Here is a 17,799-nt window from a genome sequence, read left to right on the forward strand (position 1 = left end):
TAACATGATGTATCACATTGATTTGCAAATCCTACTTGGTCTGAGTGAATGATCTTTCTGATGTGTTGTTGGATTTGATTGGCTAATATTTTGTTGAGGATTTTTGCATCTATGTTCATCAGGGAACTTGGTATGTAGTTGTCTTTCTCTGTTGTATCATTTTCAGGTTTAGGAATTAAGGTGATGCTGGCTTCATAGAAGGAGTTTGGGAAGATTCCCTCCCCTTCAAGTTGTTTCAAATAATTTGAAAAGAATTGGAGTTAGTTCTTTTTTTTTTTTTTTTTTTTTGGTTAGTTGGGACAATGGTATATCCATTTTATTTATTTTTTCAAAAACTCAGCTCTTCATTTCACTGATCTTTTGTACTTTTTTGTTTAAATTTTGCTGATTCTTCTCTAATTTTAATTATTTCTTTCCTCCTACTAGTTTTGGGCTTGGTTTGATGTTTTTGTAAATCCTTGAGATGCACTGACAGCTCATTTATTTGGTGCCTTTGCAGTTTCTTCTTGTAGGTACTAATTGCTATAAACTTTCCTCTTATCATTGCGTTTGCTGTATCTTATAAGTTTTGATAAATTGTATTGTCTTCATTCATTTCCAGAAATTTTTAATTTGTCTTTTGATTTCTTCAATGACCCACTGTTCATTTAGGAGCATATTGTTCAGTCCCCATGAGTTGTTAATTTCCCCTTGAGTTGTTAATTTCCAGCTTCATTCCACTGTGGTCTGAGAAGATGCATGGTGAGATTTTAGTTTTTTTGAGTTTGCTGAGACTTTCTTTATGGCCTATTATGTGTTCTATCCTAGAGAAAGTTCCCTGCACTGGTAACAAGAATGTATATTCTGCAACAGTAGTATGAAAAGTTCTGTAGATATCTGTTAGGTCCATTAGGTCTATAATGTAGATTAACTCTGTAGTGTCCTTGCTGATTTTCTGTCTGGTTGATCTGTCCACTGATGAAATTAGGGTATTGAATTCCACCATTACTATTGTATTGGAGTCCGTGTCTCCCTATAGATCTGTTAACATTTCTTTGAAAGGAGGTACCTTTCTCTGAAGGGAGGAGAGAACTTCCACTTTGATCATGGCCTTGTCTAAATATGATCAGAGTCGGTGAACTCAGGGGGCTTCCATAGCCTTGGCAGCTCATGACAAGAGCCTACGGCGATTACTGAGGCCATAAACAAGAGTGTCAATTTGTTAAGTCAACAACAGGAGTCACTGTGCACTTACTCCTCATGTAGGATCTTTGTCCTTAGTGTGCTGTACATTGAGATTTAATGCTATAACTAGTACTCAAACAGTATTTTTCACTTTATGTTTCTGTGTGGGAGCAAACTGTTGAAATCTTTACTTAATGTATGCTAAACTGATCTTCTGTATATAAATGAATCTTGATGTGAATGGAAGGGGAGAGGGAGTGGGAAAGGGGAGGGTTGCGGGTGGGAGGGATGTTATGGGGGGGAAGCCATTGCAATCCATAAGCTGTACTTTGGAAATTTATATTCATTAAATAAAAAAAAATTTCTTTTAAATAGCCAGGTTCTGTAATTAGGTGCATATACAGTTATAATAGTTACATCTTCCTGTTGAGTTGATCCCTTAATCATTACCTAATGTCCTTCTTTGTCTCTTTTAGCAGTTTTTGTGTTAAAGTCTATTTTGTCTCATGTTAGGATGGCTACACCAGTTCTTTTTTGGTTTCTGTTGGCATGGAATATCTTTTTCTATCCTTTCACTTTCAGACTGCATGTATCTTTATTGGTGAGATGTGTTTCTTGTAGGCAGCAAATAGATTGATTCATTCAGCCAGTCTGCATCTTTTAACTGGAGAGTTGAGCCATTTACAGTCTGTGTGACTATTGATAAGTAATTACTTGGCCCTGACTTTTTTCCATTAATATTCCTATTGTTTACTTTGGATTTCCTTTATACTTTTACTGGGAGATTTTCTGCCTTCACTTTTCTTTCATAGTGATGACCATGTTTCTGTGTGTAGTACATCTTTAAGCATCTTTTGTAAGGCTGGATGTATGGTGACAAATTCAGTTTCTGTTTATTATGAAAGGTCTCTATTTCACCTTCATTAATAAATGAAAGCTTTTCAGGGATGACAGTTTTTGTCTCTTAAGACTTGAACTATATCTTGCCATTCTCTCCTAGCCTGTAGGGTTTCTGATGAGAAGTTAGCTGTGAGTCTAATTGGAGCTCTTCTGAAAGTAATCTGGCATTTCTCTCACACACATTTTAAAATATTTTCTTTCTGTTTTACTCTGGAGAATTTGACTACAGTGTGTCATGATGAAGATCTTTTCTTGTCGTGTCTATTAGGAGTTCTATGCGCTTCCTGTACTTCGGCATCCATTTCTTTCTCCAAATTAGAGAAATTTTCAGTCATCATTTCACTAACAAGGCCTTCCAATCTAATTTCCCTTTCTACTCCTTAGGGAACTCTTAAAACCTATATGTTGGGTTGTTTGATAGTATCCCATAAATCTCCAACACTGTTTTTTACTTTTTGAACTTTTTTTTTGTCTGATTGTAAAATTTCCAGAGATTTGTTTTCTAATTCAGATATTCTTTCTTCTGCCTCACTGGCTCTGTTAAGGCTTTCCACCACATTTTTTATTTGTTCTATTGAATTCTTCATTTCCAGTATTTCATTTTTATTTCTTTTTAAAAATCTCAATTTCATGGGAAAAATTTTCATTCATGTTATGTATGGATTTCTTTAATTCATGGATTTGCTTTTGATTACTCGTAAGTAATCCTGTGATCAATATTTTGAATTCCATTTCCAGAATTCCATTTCCAGAATTTCTTCAACCCTTTAATCTTCACATTCTAGTATTGAAGTGTTATTGTGTTCCTTTGGGGGCATCATGTTGTCTTCCTTATTCTTGTTTCTTGAATTGCTGCATTTATTTTTAGGCATTTGTGGAGATACTTTTTCCCCTTGTGGTGGATTTCATCTTTGGACAATGCCTCTGTGGCTTAGTGGAGTGTCAGCTTTTTCAGTGAATACCCAGAGGTGTGTGCTGGGTGTGTTGAGTGCTCCAGGGTGAGGGGAATATCCAAGGTGGTACCCAAGTTGGGCATGTTTAATCTCCCTTATTTTTTTTTATCAGAGGGCAGGTTTGATCAACTCTGTTGGCGTAGTCTCATGCTCAGCTCCTCTCCTCCAAGGAGACCAATGCCTGGGCACTAGTCCCAGTGGGTATAATATTCATCCGCACCACCACAAGAACCACACAAAGGATCTGTGCAGTCCTCAGTGTGAGCATGGATCCTGCAGCAATGACCTTCACCAGGGAATCGGGCAACCCAAGCATGTGGAGCTGCCCACAGTGACTTCCCAAAGTCCCAGCCACACCTTGTACCCACCCCTATAGCCACAGTGTTTTCACAGTGCTGGCACACAAGGCTCCCACAGTCACAAGCATCCATCCCCCTGTTAATTCTCCCAAACAGACTCGGGCATCTCTTCTTGGCTGGTTACTGGGTGTGCAGATACAGGTTGGCCCAGCTGTTAACGAATGTCCAAAATGGCACCCTTCCTCTCTTAGCTAATTACAGGACACTGGTGCCAGGTGGTTGGGGAGAGAGAGATGCCCCTTTTTTTTCCTCTAGGTTGGCAGGTACTCCTAGCCAGACTCACACCAGGTTTTTCCTGTAGCTTTATTGCCAGTGGTTTGGGCTGCTGACATCTGGCCTCACCTCCCTCTTCAAAGCTGGTGCTGAGGCTCTTGGCTGCTGGGGTCCTAAGTTGTGTGCATCCATGACCTCCGCATAGGTCCAAAGTGTCCCTCTAATTTGCTTGGAGTTTCCTCTGCAATTTTCCCCTGACTCTTCACTGAGACCATGCTCTCTCCACTTTTTTAAACTATCTTCCCCTAGACTAGAGCAGTAAGCTCCCTCCCTATTCCATTATTTGGAATCCTCTCTGATATTTTATAATCTATTTTAATGGCTGTTTTTAAATTAATTTACTTTTATTTATTTGAAAGGGGGAGAGAGAGGTCTTTCATCTGCTGGTTCAATCCCCAAATACCCACAACAGCCAGGCCTGGGCCAGGCCAACACCAGGAACTCCATCTGGGTCTCTCAAGTGGGTGATGGGGATTCAAGTACTTGACCATCATCACCTGCTGCCTCCCAGGGTGTTCATAAGCACAAAGTTGGAATTGGAAGCAGAGCCAGGACTCAAGCCCAGGCTTTCCAGTACAGGATGTAGGTGTCCCAAGTGGAATCTTAACCACTGTGCCACCTTGTCCACCCTATTTTTCAGGAAGCTAATTGTGACCTGCTCAATTACTTCTGTCAGAAAGCTGAGCTAAGTAACCTGATTTAGACTCCTGTGATCCTAAAGTCTTCTTAGCCTATGTGGATGTTTCTAGGAGCCCCTCTGATCTTAAATACACATATATTTGAAACAAATAAATATTACATATTGTAGGAGACAGCATCCTTTTTACATCCAGGATGAGCTAAGTGCACCATACCATAACAAACACTTATTCTTATTGTGCGCCAAGGAATTAAAACACTTAATCTTATGCGCCAAGGAATTAAAATTCAGTATCTGGGTCCAGCACTGTAGCATAGTGGTAAAGCCACAGCCTGCACCACCAGCATCCAACACCAGTTGCTCCATTTCCTAGCCAGCTCCGTGCTAATGGCCTGGGAAAAGCAAAAAACAGTGTCCCAAGTACTTGGGTCCCTGCACCTACATGGGAGACCCTGGTGAAGGTCCCAGTTCCCAGCTTTGGCCTGGACCAGCCCTGGCCATTGCAGCCATCTGGGGAGTGAACCCACAGATGGAAGTGCTCTCTCACTCTCTTACTCTCTCTCTCTCTCTCTGTAACTCTTTCAAATAAAGTGAATCTCTTTTTCAAAAAGTTCAATATTTCTTGTAGCCTCTAGATCATAAGTATTATCATCTATGCTTTATGGATGAAGAAACCAAAGAGCAAATCAAGCAAAGTGTTCAGGGCCCCATGAGCAGTAAGTGGCAGAGCTGAGATTTGAACAAAGGTTGTGCTGACAGCAAAGCCTTCACCTCCAACATTTTCTTTAGGGGAGGAGTTGAGAAGCTGCTGCAACTGTTCATAACTTCTTCCCTGATAGTTTTGCTGTCTGTGGCAGAAGTGACTGTCCTTTGCGGTGTGAGGCCACCACTGTAGCAGGGATTAAAATCACAGAGGGTGCCGGCGCCGCGGCTCGCTAGGCTAATCCTCCGCCTTGCGGCGCCGGCACCCCAGGTTCTAGTCCCGGTCGGGGTGCCGGATTCTGTCCCGGTTGCCCCTCTTCCAGGCCAGCTCTCTTCTGTGGCCCGGGAAGGCAGTCGAGGATGGCCCAAGTACTTGGGCCTGCACCCCATGGGAGACCAGGAGAAGCACCTGGCTCCTGCCATTGGATCAACGCGGTGCGCCGGCCGCAGTGCGCCGGCCGCGGCGGCCATTGGAGGGTGAACCAACAGCAAAGGAAGACCTTTCTCTCTGTCTCTCTCTCTCACTGTCCATTCTGCCTGTCAAAAAAAAAAAAAAATCACAGGGGAAAGGGTGGGATTTCCAATGCCCCACCTCCACCCAGGTCACCGCCAGACAGGCTGAATCTGAATCTCCATGTTTGGGGTCCAAAGCCCCATCCCCACCCCCAAGTGGTTCCAAGATGTAGCCATGAGTGGAAGTGATTGCTCTGAGATCTCGGATAAAGAAATGAAAAAGCTACAAAGAGCCTCCTCTTCTTACTTCCTGCAAGTAGATTTAATAAAATGCAATGTAAAGCTCTCCAGCTACTTTTAGAAGCTGAATATAGGACCTTTGTTTTTGTTTTTGTTTTTGTTTTTTTCCTGTGGAGCACACACATATCAAAAAATCCAAGAAACATCCTTGAATCTGCTCCTGACACCTAAAGAGAGGTGAGCGTGCTGAGCAGATGGGGTGGGAGTGGGAGGGGAGATGTTCAGAGCAGCTGCAGGGTTAGGGAGCGCCTGGCTCTGTGATGCTGTGAAGTGCTTGGCTCTGTGCAGCCTCATCACTCAACTCACATGGTTTTCAAAGTTCTTTCCTCATGACTAGAGACGTCAGTGCTTGCATTAATCATGAGTGACATGACCAGTAGTCACAGGCCCAAAGGACTGGGGATGATGTAGGAAGCTAAACCAAAGTCCTTATAAATAGAGTAAGGCACCATGTTTTCTTAAAAAGAGCTTTAGTGAAAGGTTTCCACGTTTTCCCATGGGTTGTGGCGAAACCAAGGACACCCTCCCTCAGCATCCCCACAGGAAGAGGAAGACATCCTTTTCCCTAACCTCTCGCTCACCGCACCTTTCCTTTGTGTCGCTGCAGTGTGTGATCTGTGGGTTCCATTTGAATACATACTCAGACTGAGTTCCCAGCTCCTGGCTTTGGCCCTCAGCCTGGGACCATTGCAAGAATTTGGGGACTGAACTGCAGATGGGAGAAAATATGTATCTATTTCTCTCTCTCTCTCTCTCTAATAAATTTTTTAAAAATTTTTTCAAAGACAGTAGAATTGATATGCACTGCATGTCACCATTTTCCATGCAAGAGTCTCCCAGATTGGAGCTGTAGTAGACTGGTGGGCTTTTCCCGCATCTCAAGAGACAGCACCAAGTCTGGTTTTTAAAGATCGTCAATTTTCATAGATCTAGAGTGAAAACAGTACTGTTGTCCCTCAGTATCCGTGGAGGATTGGGTTTAGGACCCCTACACATAGCCAAATCCACAACGCTCAGGTCCATTCCAGAAAATGGCATAGTATTTGCATATAGCATATGCCCATCCCCTGTATGCTTTTTTTTTTTTTTTTTTTTTTTTTTTGACAGGCAGAGTGGACAGTGAGAGAGAGAGAGAGAAAGGTCTTCCTTTGCCGTTGGTTCACCCTCCAATGGCCGCCGCGGCCGGCGCGCTGCGGCCGGCGCACCGCACCGATCCGATGGCAGGAGCCAGGCCCTGTATGCTTTAAAACAGCTCTCACTTACTTATGATGCATAGGAATGCTATGTAAGTAATCTTTCCACTGCATTGGTTAGGGAGTAACGACAAGAAATAAAAGCTAGACGTGTTCAGTGCAGAGGCAGTATTTTTCCCAAGTAACTTCTATCAGCGCTGGTTGAAGCTGAAGCTGGGGAAACAGGGATGAACATAGCAAAGAACAAATCTGCTCCTTTCTCAAAGATACTTATGTTTCTTTCTGAGCCCGGGGCCTAAGACCAGGAGAAGTACCTGGCTCCTGCCATTGGATCAGCGCCCGCAGCGGCGGCCATTGGAGCGTGAACCAATGGGCCAGCATGCGGAGAAGTGCAATGCTGCTGTCACAGCCCTCTATGTCTCACTGCTTGCAGAATGACGTGGCTGCGCTTCTGAAACCCATATCGGAAAAGATTCAGGAAATCCAGACCTTCCGAGAGAGAAACCGGGGCAGTACCATGTTTAATCATCTTTCGGCCGTCAGCGAGAGCATCCCCGCCCTTGGATGGATCGCCGTGGTGAGTCCAGCCACGAGATTGCCCTGTGCCTCCTCACCTTGCTGGAGTGTTTGGGAGCACTCACGGCCGCCTCCACGCTCCCTCTCCACAATGTCCACAGTCTCATGCGCTGACGGAAGAGGCCTGCTCAGGCCAAGGGCATCTGCCTTTTCTCTTTGAAGTTCAATGCTTTCTGTTCTGAGTGCCAAGTGTTTCAGTCGCCCTCCCAGGGCAGAATTTGCTTCCATCTTTCAAGTCCATGTCTCCCTTGCTTTTCTTCTTTAAGACTTTTTCTTTCTTATCCTGTTTTTTTTTTTCCCCCTTCTATGCTTGGGTGATGGTCCTGTTTTCTCAGTCCCCCAAACCTGGTCCTTATGTCAAGGAGATGAATGACGCCGCCACCTTTTACACTAACAGGGTTTTAAAGGACTACAAACACAGGTACGTACTGCCTTTGCCTACTCACATGTTCAGTTGGTCACTGGTTAGACATTTGTCCCTAAAACAGGGTACTTTACAAAGTTGGTGGGAAAAAAATGAAATTTAATGACAAGCTTATTTTGGTGCTAAAAAATTTGGAAATTCATGCATACGAGGGGGTCTTCGACAAGTTCGTGGAACATATATATTATGAACAAACTCTGCAGAGATTTCAAGGTTATTTTTTGCACCAAAATAAATGTATATCTTTCCCCACAAGCTTTCCAAAGTATTCTCATATAGTTCATTGCTAATCCCTTTCTAGGGTTCTATGTAGTGGGCTATAAACTTAAGAAAAATATCCCATCTTGGCAGGGAAAGGCAGCTGAAAGTAGCATCAGACATCCAGGTAATAATCTGAATTTTAGAAAGCCTGCCTTGCCCAGTTCTCTTGTAATGAGTAACCCCTCCCCATTGAAGTGCATGTCACTACATGCATATCCCTGTAATGCCCAACTGTATGTGGTTACAGAATTTAATCTGTGCCTCAGTTCAGTCCCTACCTGAGTGTACGCTGGGGCCATGGGTGTGAGTGGTCCTCCCCACAGCCGAGAGGGTTGGGATCTTCTGTGTTCTTGTGCACAGAGAGTCAGTCTTTCTCCTTTGATGTCAACTGTTAAGTAGAAAATGTGCTCTGAGAGCATCCAGGGTAAATCAGTGAAGCTCAGAGGACCCTCCCTCCCCCGGAGACCATACAGTAAGGCAGGCCAGTGCAGCCAGAGGTGCAGATCATGTCACATCCAGAAGCAGTCACCCCAGCCCAAGTCACCCTTGAGCTTCTGGGGTGGTGACGAGATGAAAACACAAGCACTCTGCACCCTGACCACCCATGTGGGTGCTCTCAGGGCCACAGCTCCTTCTGTGCGCTGTGGTCATTTGCAGCTCATGGCTGCCCCCCCACTGGACTGGCCCATCAGTGAAGAAGTTGAAAGGCAGACTCCTTGTGGTTTAAACAGAAGGTGAGCTCTGAGCTCCCTCGGCCCTGGGTCGACGGGTTGCTTTTGCTTTTTCAGTATGCGAACAGAGCAAGTCAGTTACCTGGGCCTTATCAAGTCATGGCTTCTCTCTCTGAGTTCTGATCTCTAAAATCCTAGTCTCCGTGCCACAGCTTAGACCAGGGTAATGAAAACCAAGGAAAGGTTTGCAGCCTCTGGTGTTTGCTTAGGTCCTGCTCAATTTGCGATCTCTTAGAGACTGACTTCAGGTGAGAGGTGCCATGCTGTTATTCCTTACTACAAGTTTTGCTAGGATTTAAGTCAAAACAATACTGCCATGGTTAAGAGGAAATTAATTTACATATGTAGATTAGGACTTCATCGGTTGTTAAGTATTTTAATAGAGAGTAGATTACGTGGGCAACATACTGTTTTTATAATGTCTGCATATGTGTATGTGTGGTGTGCACACATAGGAATATACATGTATGTGTATTAAATGCCCATATGAATAAATATATGTGTGCATGTATATTGAGGTAATTTTAATGCTCTAATAGTTGTAATGTATTCTATACTGCTTCCTAGGTGCAAGACTCTCACAAAATCCTCTAGGGTAAGGAAACTTACGAAGCTATACTCAGGCCTTTGAGTGAAACTAAGTGACAGATTGTTCATAGATTTGATGAATATAATCAATAAATCCAAAAAGTGTAGACTGAAACCACACCCATGTTTTTCCTCTTTGAAGAGTGGAGGACCTGTGACCCCAGTTCTCCACTCAGTTTTCCTAAACGATGTGCCTTAATGCAGTGGATCTAAACACGTTGGTACTTCATGCAGTGGGAAGAAACATGTATTTCCAAGAAGGCAAAACAAAATATGTCCAGGGACAGTCATCACTGACATGAGCTTGAGTAAGACAGATTTCCTCCAGTGCTTATCTTCAGATTAATGCCTTAGGGACCTATTTTAATTGTTGTTAACTCAAATGTCATCATTTTCATATTTACCACCACTTTCTAAACGGAAAAAGTACATATTATGGGTGAAAAAAAAAAAGAAATGCAACCATATTCACCTGTCTGTAAGTTTAACATTTCCCCCAATCCTGTATGTGAATCCAGTTATAAAAGGTAAGCATTTCACTAGTTCTTGACTCAATAAAATAGAGACAAAAATACTTGTCCTGCCAGCCGTGTTTGCATTGTGAAATTACAATGCGTTAAGTGAATGTTCCTTTAGAAGTATGGTGTTACACACTTGTAAAAAAATCATGTTCCTCACAATAGCCGCCCCTTCAACAGTCATAATGAATAGAATTCTCCAATTCAGTTGTACTGTTAACTAAATAATTCAACCGAATCATTACAATTACAGTACCATTCTCATTCCCGAGAGCCTATGCTTTTGCATTCTGTATCAGAAATAGTAAAAGAAAAGTGGCCTTCTGTCCACGTTCACCTCACAGAGGTGATGGCAGGAATGGGACCAAGATGCATGGCCTGAGGAGCCAGGCAGTCCCCGGCTCTGAGTCACACACGGCCTCCCCTCCCGAGGGGACTGGGCCATCTTCCCATCCGGGGTCTCCCCGGACAGAAAGCCAATTGCTGCAGGGCCGTTTGGAGCACTGGTTACTGATAACCCTGTCCCCCTCCCCCAATCTTTTTAAAAATTTTGTTGTAGATCCTAACTGCCCTCTCTCCCACTCTCTTTCATAACAAAGTGATTTGCGCCATGTGGATTGGGTGAAGTCGTATCTGAACATTTGGAGTGAGCTTCAGGCATACATCAAGGAACACCATACCACAGGCCTCACCTGGAGCAAAACAGTAAGTACCAGGCCCTCTTCTACCTGTTAACCAAGACCACAAAAATATGTATAGCAATCTGCATACCATGTGACCTGCTAATCTCACACCTTAAAATTGACTTCAAGGAAATGAGAAGGTAGAATGTACATGTAGAAACTGCTTATGGAAATGTCATTTGTTATAGGACAATCTGGGAACCATCTATGTGATGTAAAGGAAAACTGCTTAAGTTGTGTATAGAACACCCCACAGTGTTTAAGAATAACATACATGAGGAGTCCATGGAAAATGATTTGCTGGTTAATAACTGATGGTCAAGTGCACAAATACTAGCGTGGTGTATGTGTGAAGAACCTGGGAGGGGCTGGCATGCGACACAGAGGTTAAGTTGCCACCTGGGGCCAGCGTCCCGTATTGAAGTGGCTGGTTCTGAGTCCGGGCCACTTCCCTCCCCATCCAGCTTCCTGCTGATGCGCTTTCTGGGAGGCAGCAGGTGATGGCTCAAGTACTTGGGTCCTTGCCATCCACGTGAAGACCCAGATGGAGTTCTGGGCTCCTAGTTTGAGCCTGGCCCAGCCCCAGCTGTTGTGGGCATTTGGGAAGAGAAGCAGCAAGTGGAAGACCTCTCCCTCCCCCTCTCTCTTTCTCTCTCTCTCAGTCTCTGCCTTTCAAATAAAATGAAAATAAAGAATATTTTTTAACAAAAATATAAAAAGGAGACTGTGTGATAAGAATTGAAGACAACAGGAGAGCTTGGAAAAGGGTGTAATTTTTTAAGGAGGTGGAATTACAAATAAAATGCCTGTTTAAAATATTCTTAATTCTTCTTTTGGTGTGTGAAAATTTTTAGCACAATGTTTTTGAATACCTGGCAGTCTTAGTACTATGAATGACATCTGAGCCAAAGAGTAAAATCACAGCCTCTCTCTGCACCCCCTTCAGTCCCCTTGTGGGAGGCTGGTCTGGCCTTTGCCTCTTCTCCAGCTTGTCTCTCGTGTCATCCCATGTCTCACATGCATCCCAGCCATCCCTAACTGCTATAGCACCCTGAACAGGTGCCATGCTTAAGTCAGAACAAATGAAATTGTTGTTGTCTGAAAATTTGCCAGACTCATAGTGTTTAGCCTCTGTCGCGAAGTCCTGGACATACTTGTGTACCACGCAGGATAACTTGGTTCCCCCAGCAAGCAACCCCAGCCCTTCTCCATGTCTCAGCCCAAACATCACCTCTCTGGGGAAAAACAAAAAAAAGTTTTACTTATTTGTTTGAAAGAGTTACAGAGAGAGAGAGAGAGAGAGAGAGAGAGAGAGATATTCCATCTGCTGGTTCACTCCTTAAATGGGTGCAATGGCTGGGGCTGGGCCAGGCCGAAGCCAGAAGCTGAGAGCTTCATCTAGGTCTCCCACACTGGGGATAGAGGCCCAAGCACTTGGGCCATCTTTCACTACTTTCCCAGGCCAATCACAGGGAGCTGGATCAGAAGTGGAACAGCCGGGACTTGAACCGCTGACCATATCAGAAGCAGGAGATGGCTTTACCCGCTACACCACGGTGCCGACCCCCAAAATCACCTCTTTAAGAAACTTCCACTGCTTTCCCGTCAGTTCCCCATCTGGCTTCTGTGACTGTCCTCAATGCCTCCTTTGTTTCTTGACTAGTCCTCAGTCGCAGCCTTTAGCGTGTGGAGTTGTAATTTTCGGTGTGCTTTTTTGACTCTCCCACTGGATTGCAAACTCAGTCTCTGTCTCCAGCCCTTAGTGTAGTGTCTGAGCCCGAGTAGGTGTGCAGTGAATGGCTAAATGGTGAATGAGGGGGCTCTTAGAATCTTCCTTGCCGTTTTGGGCCTCTGTGCTTGCTTCCCATGGAAACTCCCTTTCATTACCTTTGCATAATTGATGGTCTATAGCTATTCTGAATGTTGATGTCAGCATCTTTGCTTAAGGCTGAGGCAGAGTCTTATTTTCCAAGGGACTCTGGGACTTCTCCATCTGTTCCCCGACACTCGTGCCAATGCTAACATTGACTCTTCAAGACTGAGCTTTCCTTTTGCTGTCTTCTTTGCTTCTTTTCTCCATGGCACTGAAATGCACGGTGCAGGATACAATTAAGTGGATTAATTGTTTTTCCTCTGCCCACAACATTGTAATTTTTGAGAAAGGGGTTCACAGACATTTGAGGGGTTTTAATAAGCAAGGGTGTGTGAATATGGAGGGTGTTTATGGAGACTAATTGGGATTATTTTTCAGCCATTTCTAAAGAGATACTGGTTTGTTCTAGATCACTGTGTCATGAAGGGGAATTGTCACATCTTTGCCTTGGAGATAGGTCATCTTTAGAGAATCGTAAACATAGAATCAGGAGTCCTTGGGTCTATTATTATTTCACGGTAGATAAATGCTTAAAACAATGAGAGCCCATTTGTGGAAAATAATGTCAGCAAATGCTAGCCTATTAATTCTGTAATGGTTCCCATGGAAAATGAATAGCAAATTAGTTTGAAATTGTTGGAAAACCTTTAATGCAATATAAAAGCTGAGTAATTGTGTTTCTGAATATAAAAGAGAAGAATTGATTATTAATTGCAGAAAAATAAATGTAGTTTGCCTTTATTTGAGTGAATACTTATTCCATTATGTTCACCAGAAATGCAGGCTTTGTAAAAACAGTGACTTTCAAACTTTTTAAGACAACTCATGGAGGGAAATCCATATACACAAAACCGCACTAAAGCAAGCTTTACAACAGTGCTGTCTTTTACCACATACTTGCACTCGGTTGCTTTCTTTGTTAACTGATGTCATTTTTTATAGAATTCTGACAGAGACTCACTAACTTGATTTCGTGACCCACTCAAGGGTCACATCCCAAGTAGTGGCAGACATGTTATAGTAAATAAATATTCTATCTACACAAAATGTGAATGGTCCATAGCGCACACACGGGCATCATAGGTTGCCATAATAGTAATAGCTATTGTTTATTGAGCACATAATGTGCCCTGGGAAAATTCTATTCACAGCAGTTAAAGCATATAGTCTACTTCACTGCTTTTGAGGGAAGCGTATAATGATAAAGTTGATATGAAAGTGAAGGAAGTGAGCTTTTAGCCTCATAGTAAAGATGCTGGCATCTTACTTCAGAATGCAAGGGCTCAATTTCTGGTTCTGGCTCTGGCTCCTGACTCCAGTTCTCCTGCCAACGCAGACCTGGGAGATAGTGGTGATGGCTCAAGTTATTGGGTACCTACCATCCACATGGCAAACCTGGATTGTGGTCCCAGCTCCTGGTTCTGACTCCCAGCAACTGCTGTGGGCGTTGGGGAAATGTACCAGAGTTTGGGAATGCTCCCTCTGCCTCTCAAATCTGTAAGAATTAAAAAAAAAAAAAAAAGATTTAAAAGTGATAAATAGTTTTGATAGGGAAATATTGGTTCAGAAAGATTATCATATATATAAAATCTTTGGACAAGCTTTCAGACATGTGTATAGAAACACCTCTGATTATTTTTAGTCTTTTTCTAAGATTTGGGAAGAAAAGCTACTTAAATTATATTATAAAAATTATACTTTCAAATTTTAAAATTAAATTTATATTTTTAATTACTAAAACTATTTAAAGATTCCAAAGCATAATTCAGGCTAGCATAAATCCAACTAATGTCTCCTAACTTGCAAGATCTGTCAACACATCAGCAAAAAGATTGATCAGTAATTAAAGGCAGAATGCCAGCATTCTTGCAAGGAAGAGGCAAGGAGCTCTTAGAATTATCTGATCCAGGAGCCGGTGCCATGGCACAGTAGGTTAATCCTCCGCCTGTGGCGTCGGCATCCCATATGGGCGCTGGTTCTAGTCCCGGCTGCTCCATTTCTGATCCAGCTCTCTGCTGTGGCCTGGGAAAGCAGTAGAGGATGGCGCAAGTCCTTGGGCCTCTACACCAGCATGGGAGACCAGAAAGAGTCAACTGTCTCCTGGCTTCAGGTCGTTGCAGCTCCAACCATTGCAGCCATTTGGGGAGTGAACCAACAGAAGGAAGACCTTTCTCTTTGTCTCTCCCTCTCACTGTCTGTAACTCTACCTCTCAAATAAATAAATAATCTTTTAAAAATTATCTGATCCAGTGGCCTGTGGGAAGAAGAAATGAACATGACTGTTTCATTTGTTTGCCCACTGATCACAACTATGTAAAAATATGAATTTGTAAAGGATTAGGAAGGAATGTAGAAAGATAAGGTAGGCCGGCGCCGCGGCACCATAGGTTAATCCTCCACCTGCGGCGCCGACACACTGGGTTCTAGTCCTGGTCGGGGCGCTGGATTCTGTCCCGTTGCCTGTCTTCCAGTCCAGCTCTCTGCTGTGTCCCAGGAGTGCAGTGGAGGATGGCCCAGGTGCTTGGGCCCTGCACCCGCATGGGAGATCAGGATAAGCACCTGGCTCCTGGCTTCAGATCAGCGCGATGCACCGGCTGTGGTGGCCATTGGAGGGTGAACCAACGGCAAAAGGAAGACCTTTCTCTCTCTCTCTCTCTCTCTCTCTCTCTCTCACTGTCCACTCTGCCTGTCAAAAAAAAAAAAAAAAAAAAAAAAGAAAGATAAGGTAGCATCCATGGATGCCACAGGACTCAGGTTGGAAAAACCCATCCCATCTGAATGGACTTTGTGCAGAACAGTACTCCTACATGCACCATGGAAAGCTTAGTACAGGTGCTTTGAGAGTTTGTTTCTACCTCCATTTTCAAATTGGACTTTGAGATTTGCCCTGCGGGGTTGTTAGCGTTGTCAGGGCTCTGAGTTCCGAGGACTCACTAAGGAGTCACCGCCCCCTGAGCCAGCAGTTGGTACCCAGCTTGGCGGCACCGCCTCCCAGCCTGTGCCTTGGGCCTGCAGCTGTGCAGTGCAACTGCTGCTCCGTCCAGTTGTCACTGCGGAATGTGAACCTTTGAGGCCAAGGATTGTTCTGGACAGCACCCATGTGTGAATGTGCATGTGTGTGTGTGTGTGTGTGCACGTGTGCACAGTGGGCTGGCGTCAGAGCGTCCTGGCTGGGGGGAAGCAGCTGTGGGGTAATCTCTCCGGAATTTCTCGTGCCATGTGCTGTGGTCCGTGGGACCTGATCATTTTCCTGAGCTTCCCTTCCACGTGAAGGCGACTGTGCCTAGGAGGGCCCTGCACCAGCAGCTTCTTGCCGTTTGCAGTTAGTTTCATTCTCCAGAACTCAGATCTGTGTTAATTAACATCCTTTCCTTGGCGCAAAGTTTCAGATGTGCTTTGTTGGATAACTCATCTTTTGGCACAAGCCCAGTAGAGACTCTTATTTATCCTCTGTAGGTGGTCAGATTTGTAATATTTGTTGGCAGTTCCTTCAGATCAGATAAGCTGGAAGAAAAGCCTAGTGTTTACACTCCCAGTTATCAAAGAATTGATTTTTTTTGGTGAATTGTCCAGATCAACATTCAAACTGTTATTCTGTTCTGTGTGGATCAGGCCAGGAAAACAATTCCATGAATAACATAAATATGATTATTGTATTAACTTTGTGATGTTCAACTTGTCCACATATTTGTGTCCTTTCATATTTGAAGGTATTTCAAAAACTTCATGGAAGATGGAAATAAAAGATAAGTTTCTTTTGGTGCAAAAAATTTTTGAAAGCCATGAATGTTGGAGTCTTCAAAAAGTTCATGGAAAATGTAGAATATGGAAAAAATATATATGTTTCATTTTTGTGTGCCAAAAAGAAACATCTTTCAATTCCATTTTCCACAAATATCTTGAAGTACTCTAGGGTATAACTGTTTGTAGAATAGAATAAGGCTGCACATTACTGAAGTTATACAGAGACACACATGATGATACTGTAGTTATATTTTTTAAGATTTATTTTTTATTTATTTGAAAGGCAGAGAGAGAGAGAGGGAGACAAAGAGATGAGAAAGAGAGAGAGAGAGATCTTCTGTTTCTTAGTTCACTCCCCAAATGGTTACAACAGCCAGGGCTGGGCCATAACCAAAACCACTAGCCCGGAATTCTATCCAGATCGCCCATGCGGGTGGCAGGGGCCCAAATACGTGGGCCATCTTCCTCTGCTTTCCCAGGCACATCAGCAGGGAGCTGGATCAGAAGCAGAGCAGCCAGGACTCAAACCTGCTCTCATAGATGAGGTGCTAGTATCACCAGCAGCAGCTTAACCAGCTGTGCCACAACGACAGCCCCAGTGACGTAGTTCTTAATGTTAATATGTGCTTTAAAAATCTATCCAGTACAGCCGTCTAGCCTCGCAGTTGAGACACCCTCATCCCATCAGCGGGGGTAAATACTCCAGCTTCCTGCTAATGCAGACCCGGTGTGGCAATGGTGATGGCTCACAAAAGTGGGTTCCTGTCAGCCACAGGGATGTCTGGATTGGGTTCCCAGATTCCAGCATCGGTCTGGCCCTGTCCAGTCTGTTACCAGCATTCCAGAAGTGAACCAAAGTATGGAAGCTTCCTCTCTCTCTCTCTCTCTCTCTCTCTCTCTCTCTGTGTGTGTGTGTGTGTGTGTGTGTGTCTTGCTCTCTCTCACTCTTTGCCTCTCAGATAAATAAATAGTTTTAAAAAATAAAATGTCAGCCGGCGCCGCGGCTCACTAGGCTAATCCTCTGCCTTGCGGCGCCGGCACACCGGGTTCTAGTCCCGGTCAGGGCGCCGGATTCTGTCCCGGTTGCCCCTCTTCCAGGCCAGCTCTCTGCTGTGGCCAGGGAAGGCAGTGGAGGATGGCCCAAGTGCTTGGGCCCTGCACCCCATGGGAGACCAGGAGAAGCACCTGGCTCCTGCCATCGGATCAGCACGATGCGCCGGCTGCAGCGCACCAGCCGTGGCGGCCATTGGAGGGTGAACCAACGGCAAAGGAAGACCTTTCTCTCTGTCTCTCTCTCTCTCACTATCCACTCTGCCTGTCAAAAAAAAAAAAATGCAATCTTCTAAAGAAACTGTCTCCTATACACTAACTGTCATCCGGCCTAACTTCCCCAGGAAAATCCAAATAGTGATTAAAATAAACAGACAAGATGGAATTGTATTTTTCCCAAAGTCAGACATTTTA

At 44.0% G+C, this 17,799-nt stretch overlaps 1 protein-coding gene across 2 annotated transcripts in view; it reads left to right on the top strand.

Moving 5' to 3' along the window:
- CAP2 (cyclase associated actin cytoskeleton regulatory protein 2) overlaps nt 1–17,799 on the top strand; it is a 159,006-nt gene that overhangs the window by 108,255 nt on the left and 32,952 nt on the right. For both annotated transcript variants that reach the window (XM_002720865.6, XM_070074305.2), the window contains exons 5-7: nt 7,371–7,514; nt 7,849–7,934; nt 10,635–10,740. In XM_002720865.6, coding sequence (XP_002720911.2) covers nt 7,371–7,514; nt 7,849–7,934; nt 10,635–10,740 — 336 coding nt within the window. The remainder of the gene's footprint in view (nt 1–7,370; nt 7,515–7,848; nt 7,935–10,634; nt 10,741–17,799) is intronic.

The sequence above is a fragment of the Oryctolagus cuniculus genome, chromosome 5 (genome assembly GCF_051225735.1).
Source record: "Oryctolagus cuniculus isolate XC-2025 breed Fujian yellow rabbit chromosome 5, ASM5122573v1, whole genome shotgun sequence".
Classification (NCBI taxonomy): Eukaryota; Metazoa; Chordata; class Mammalia; order Lagomorpha; family Leporidae; genus Oryctolagus; species Oryctolagus cuniculus.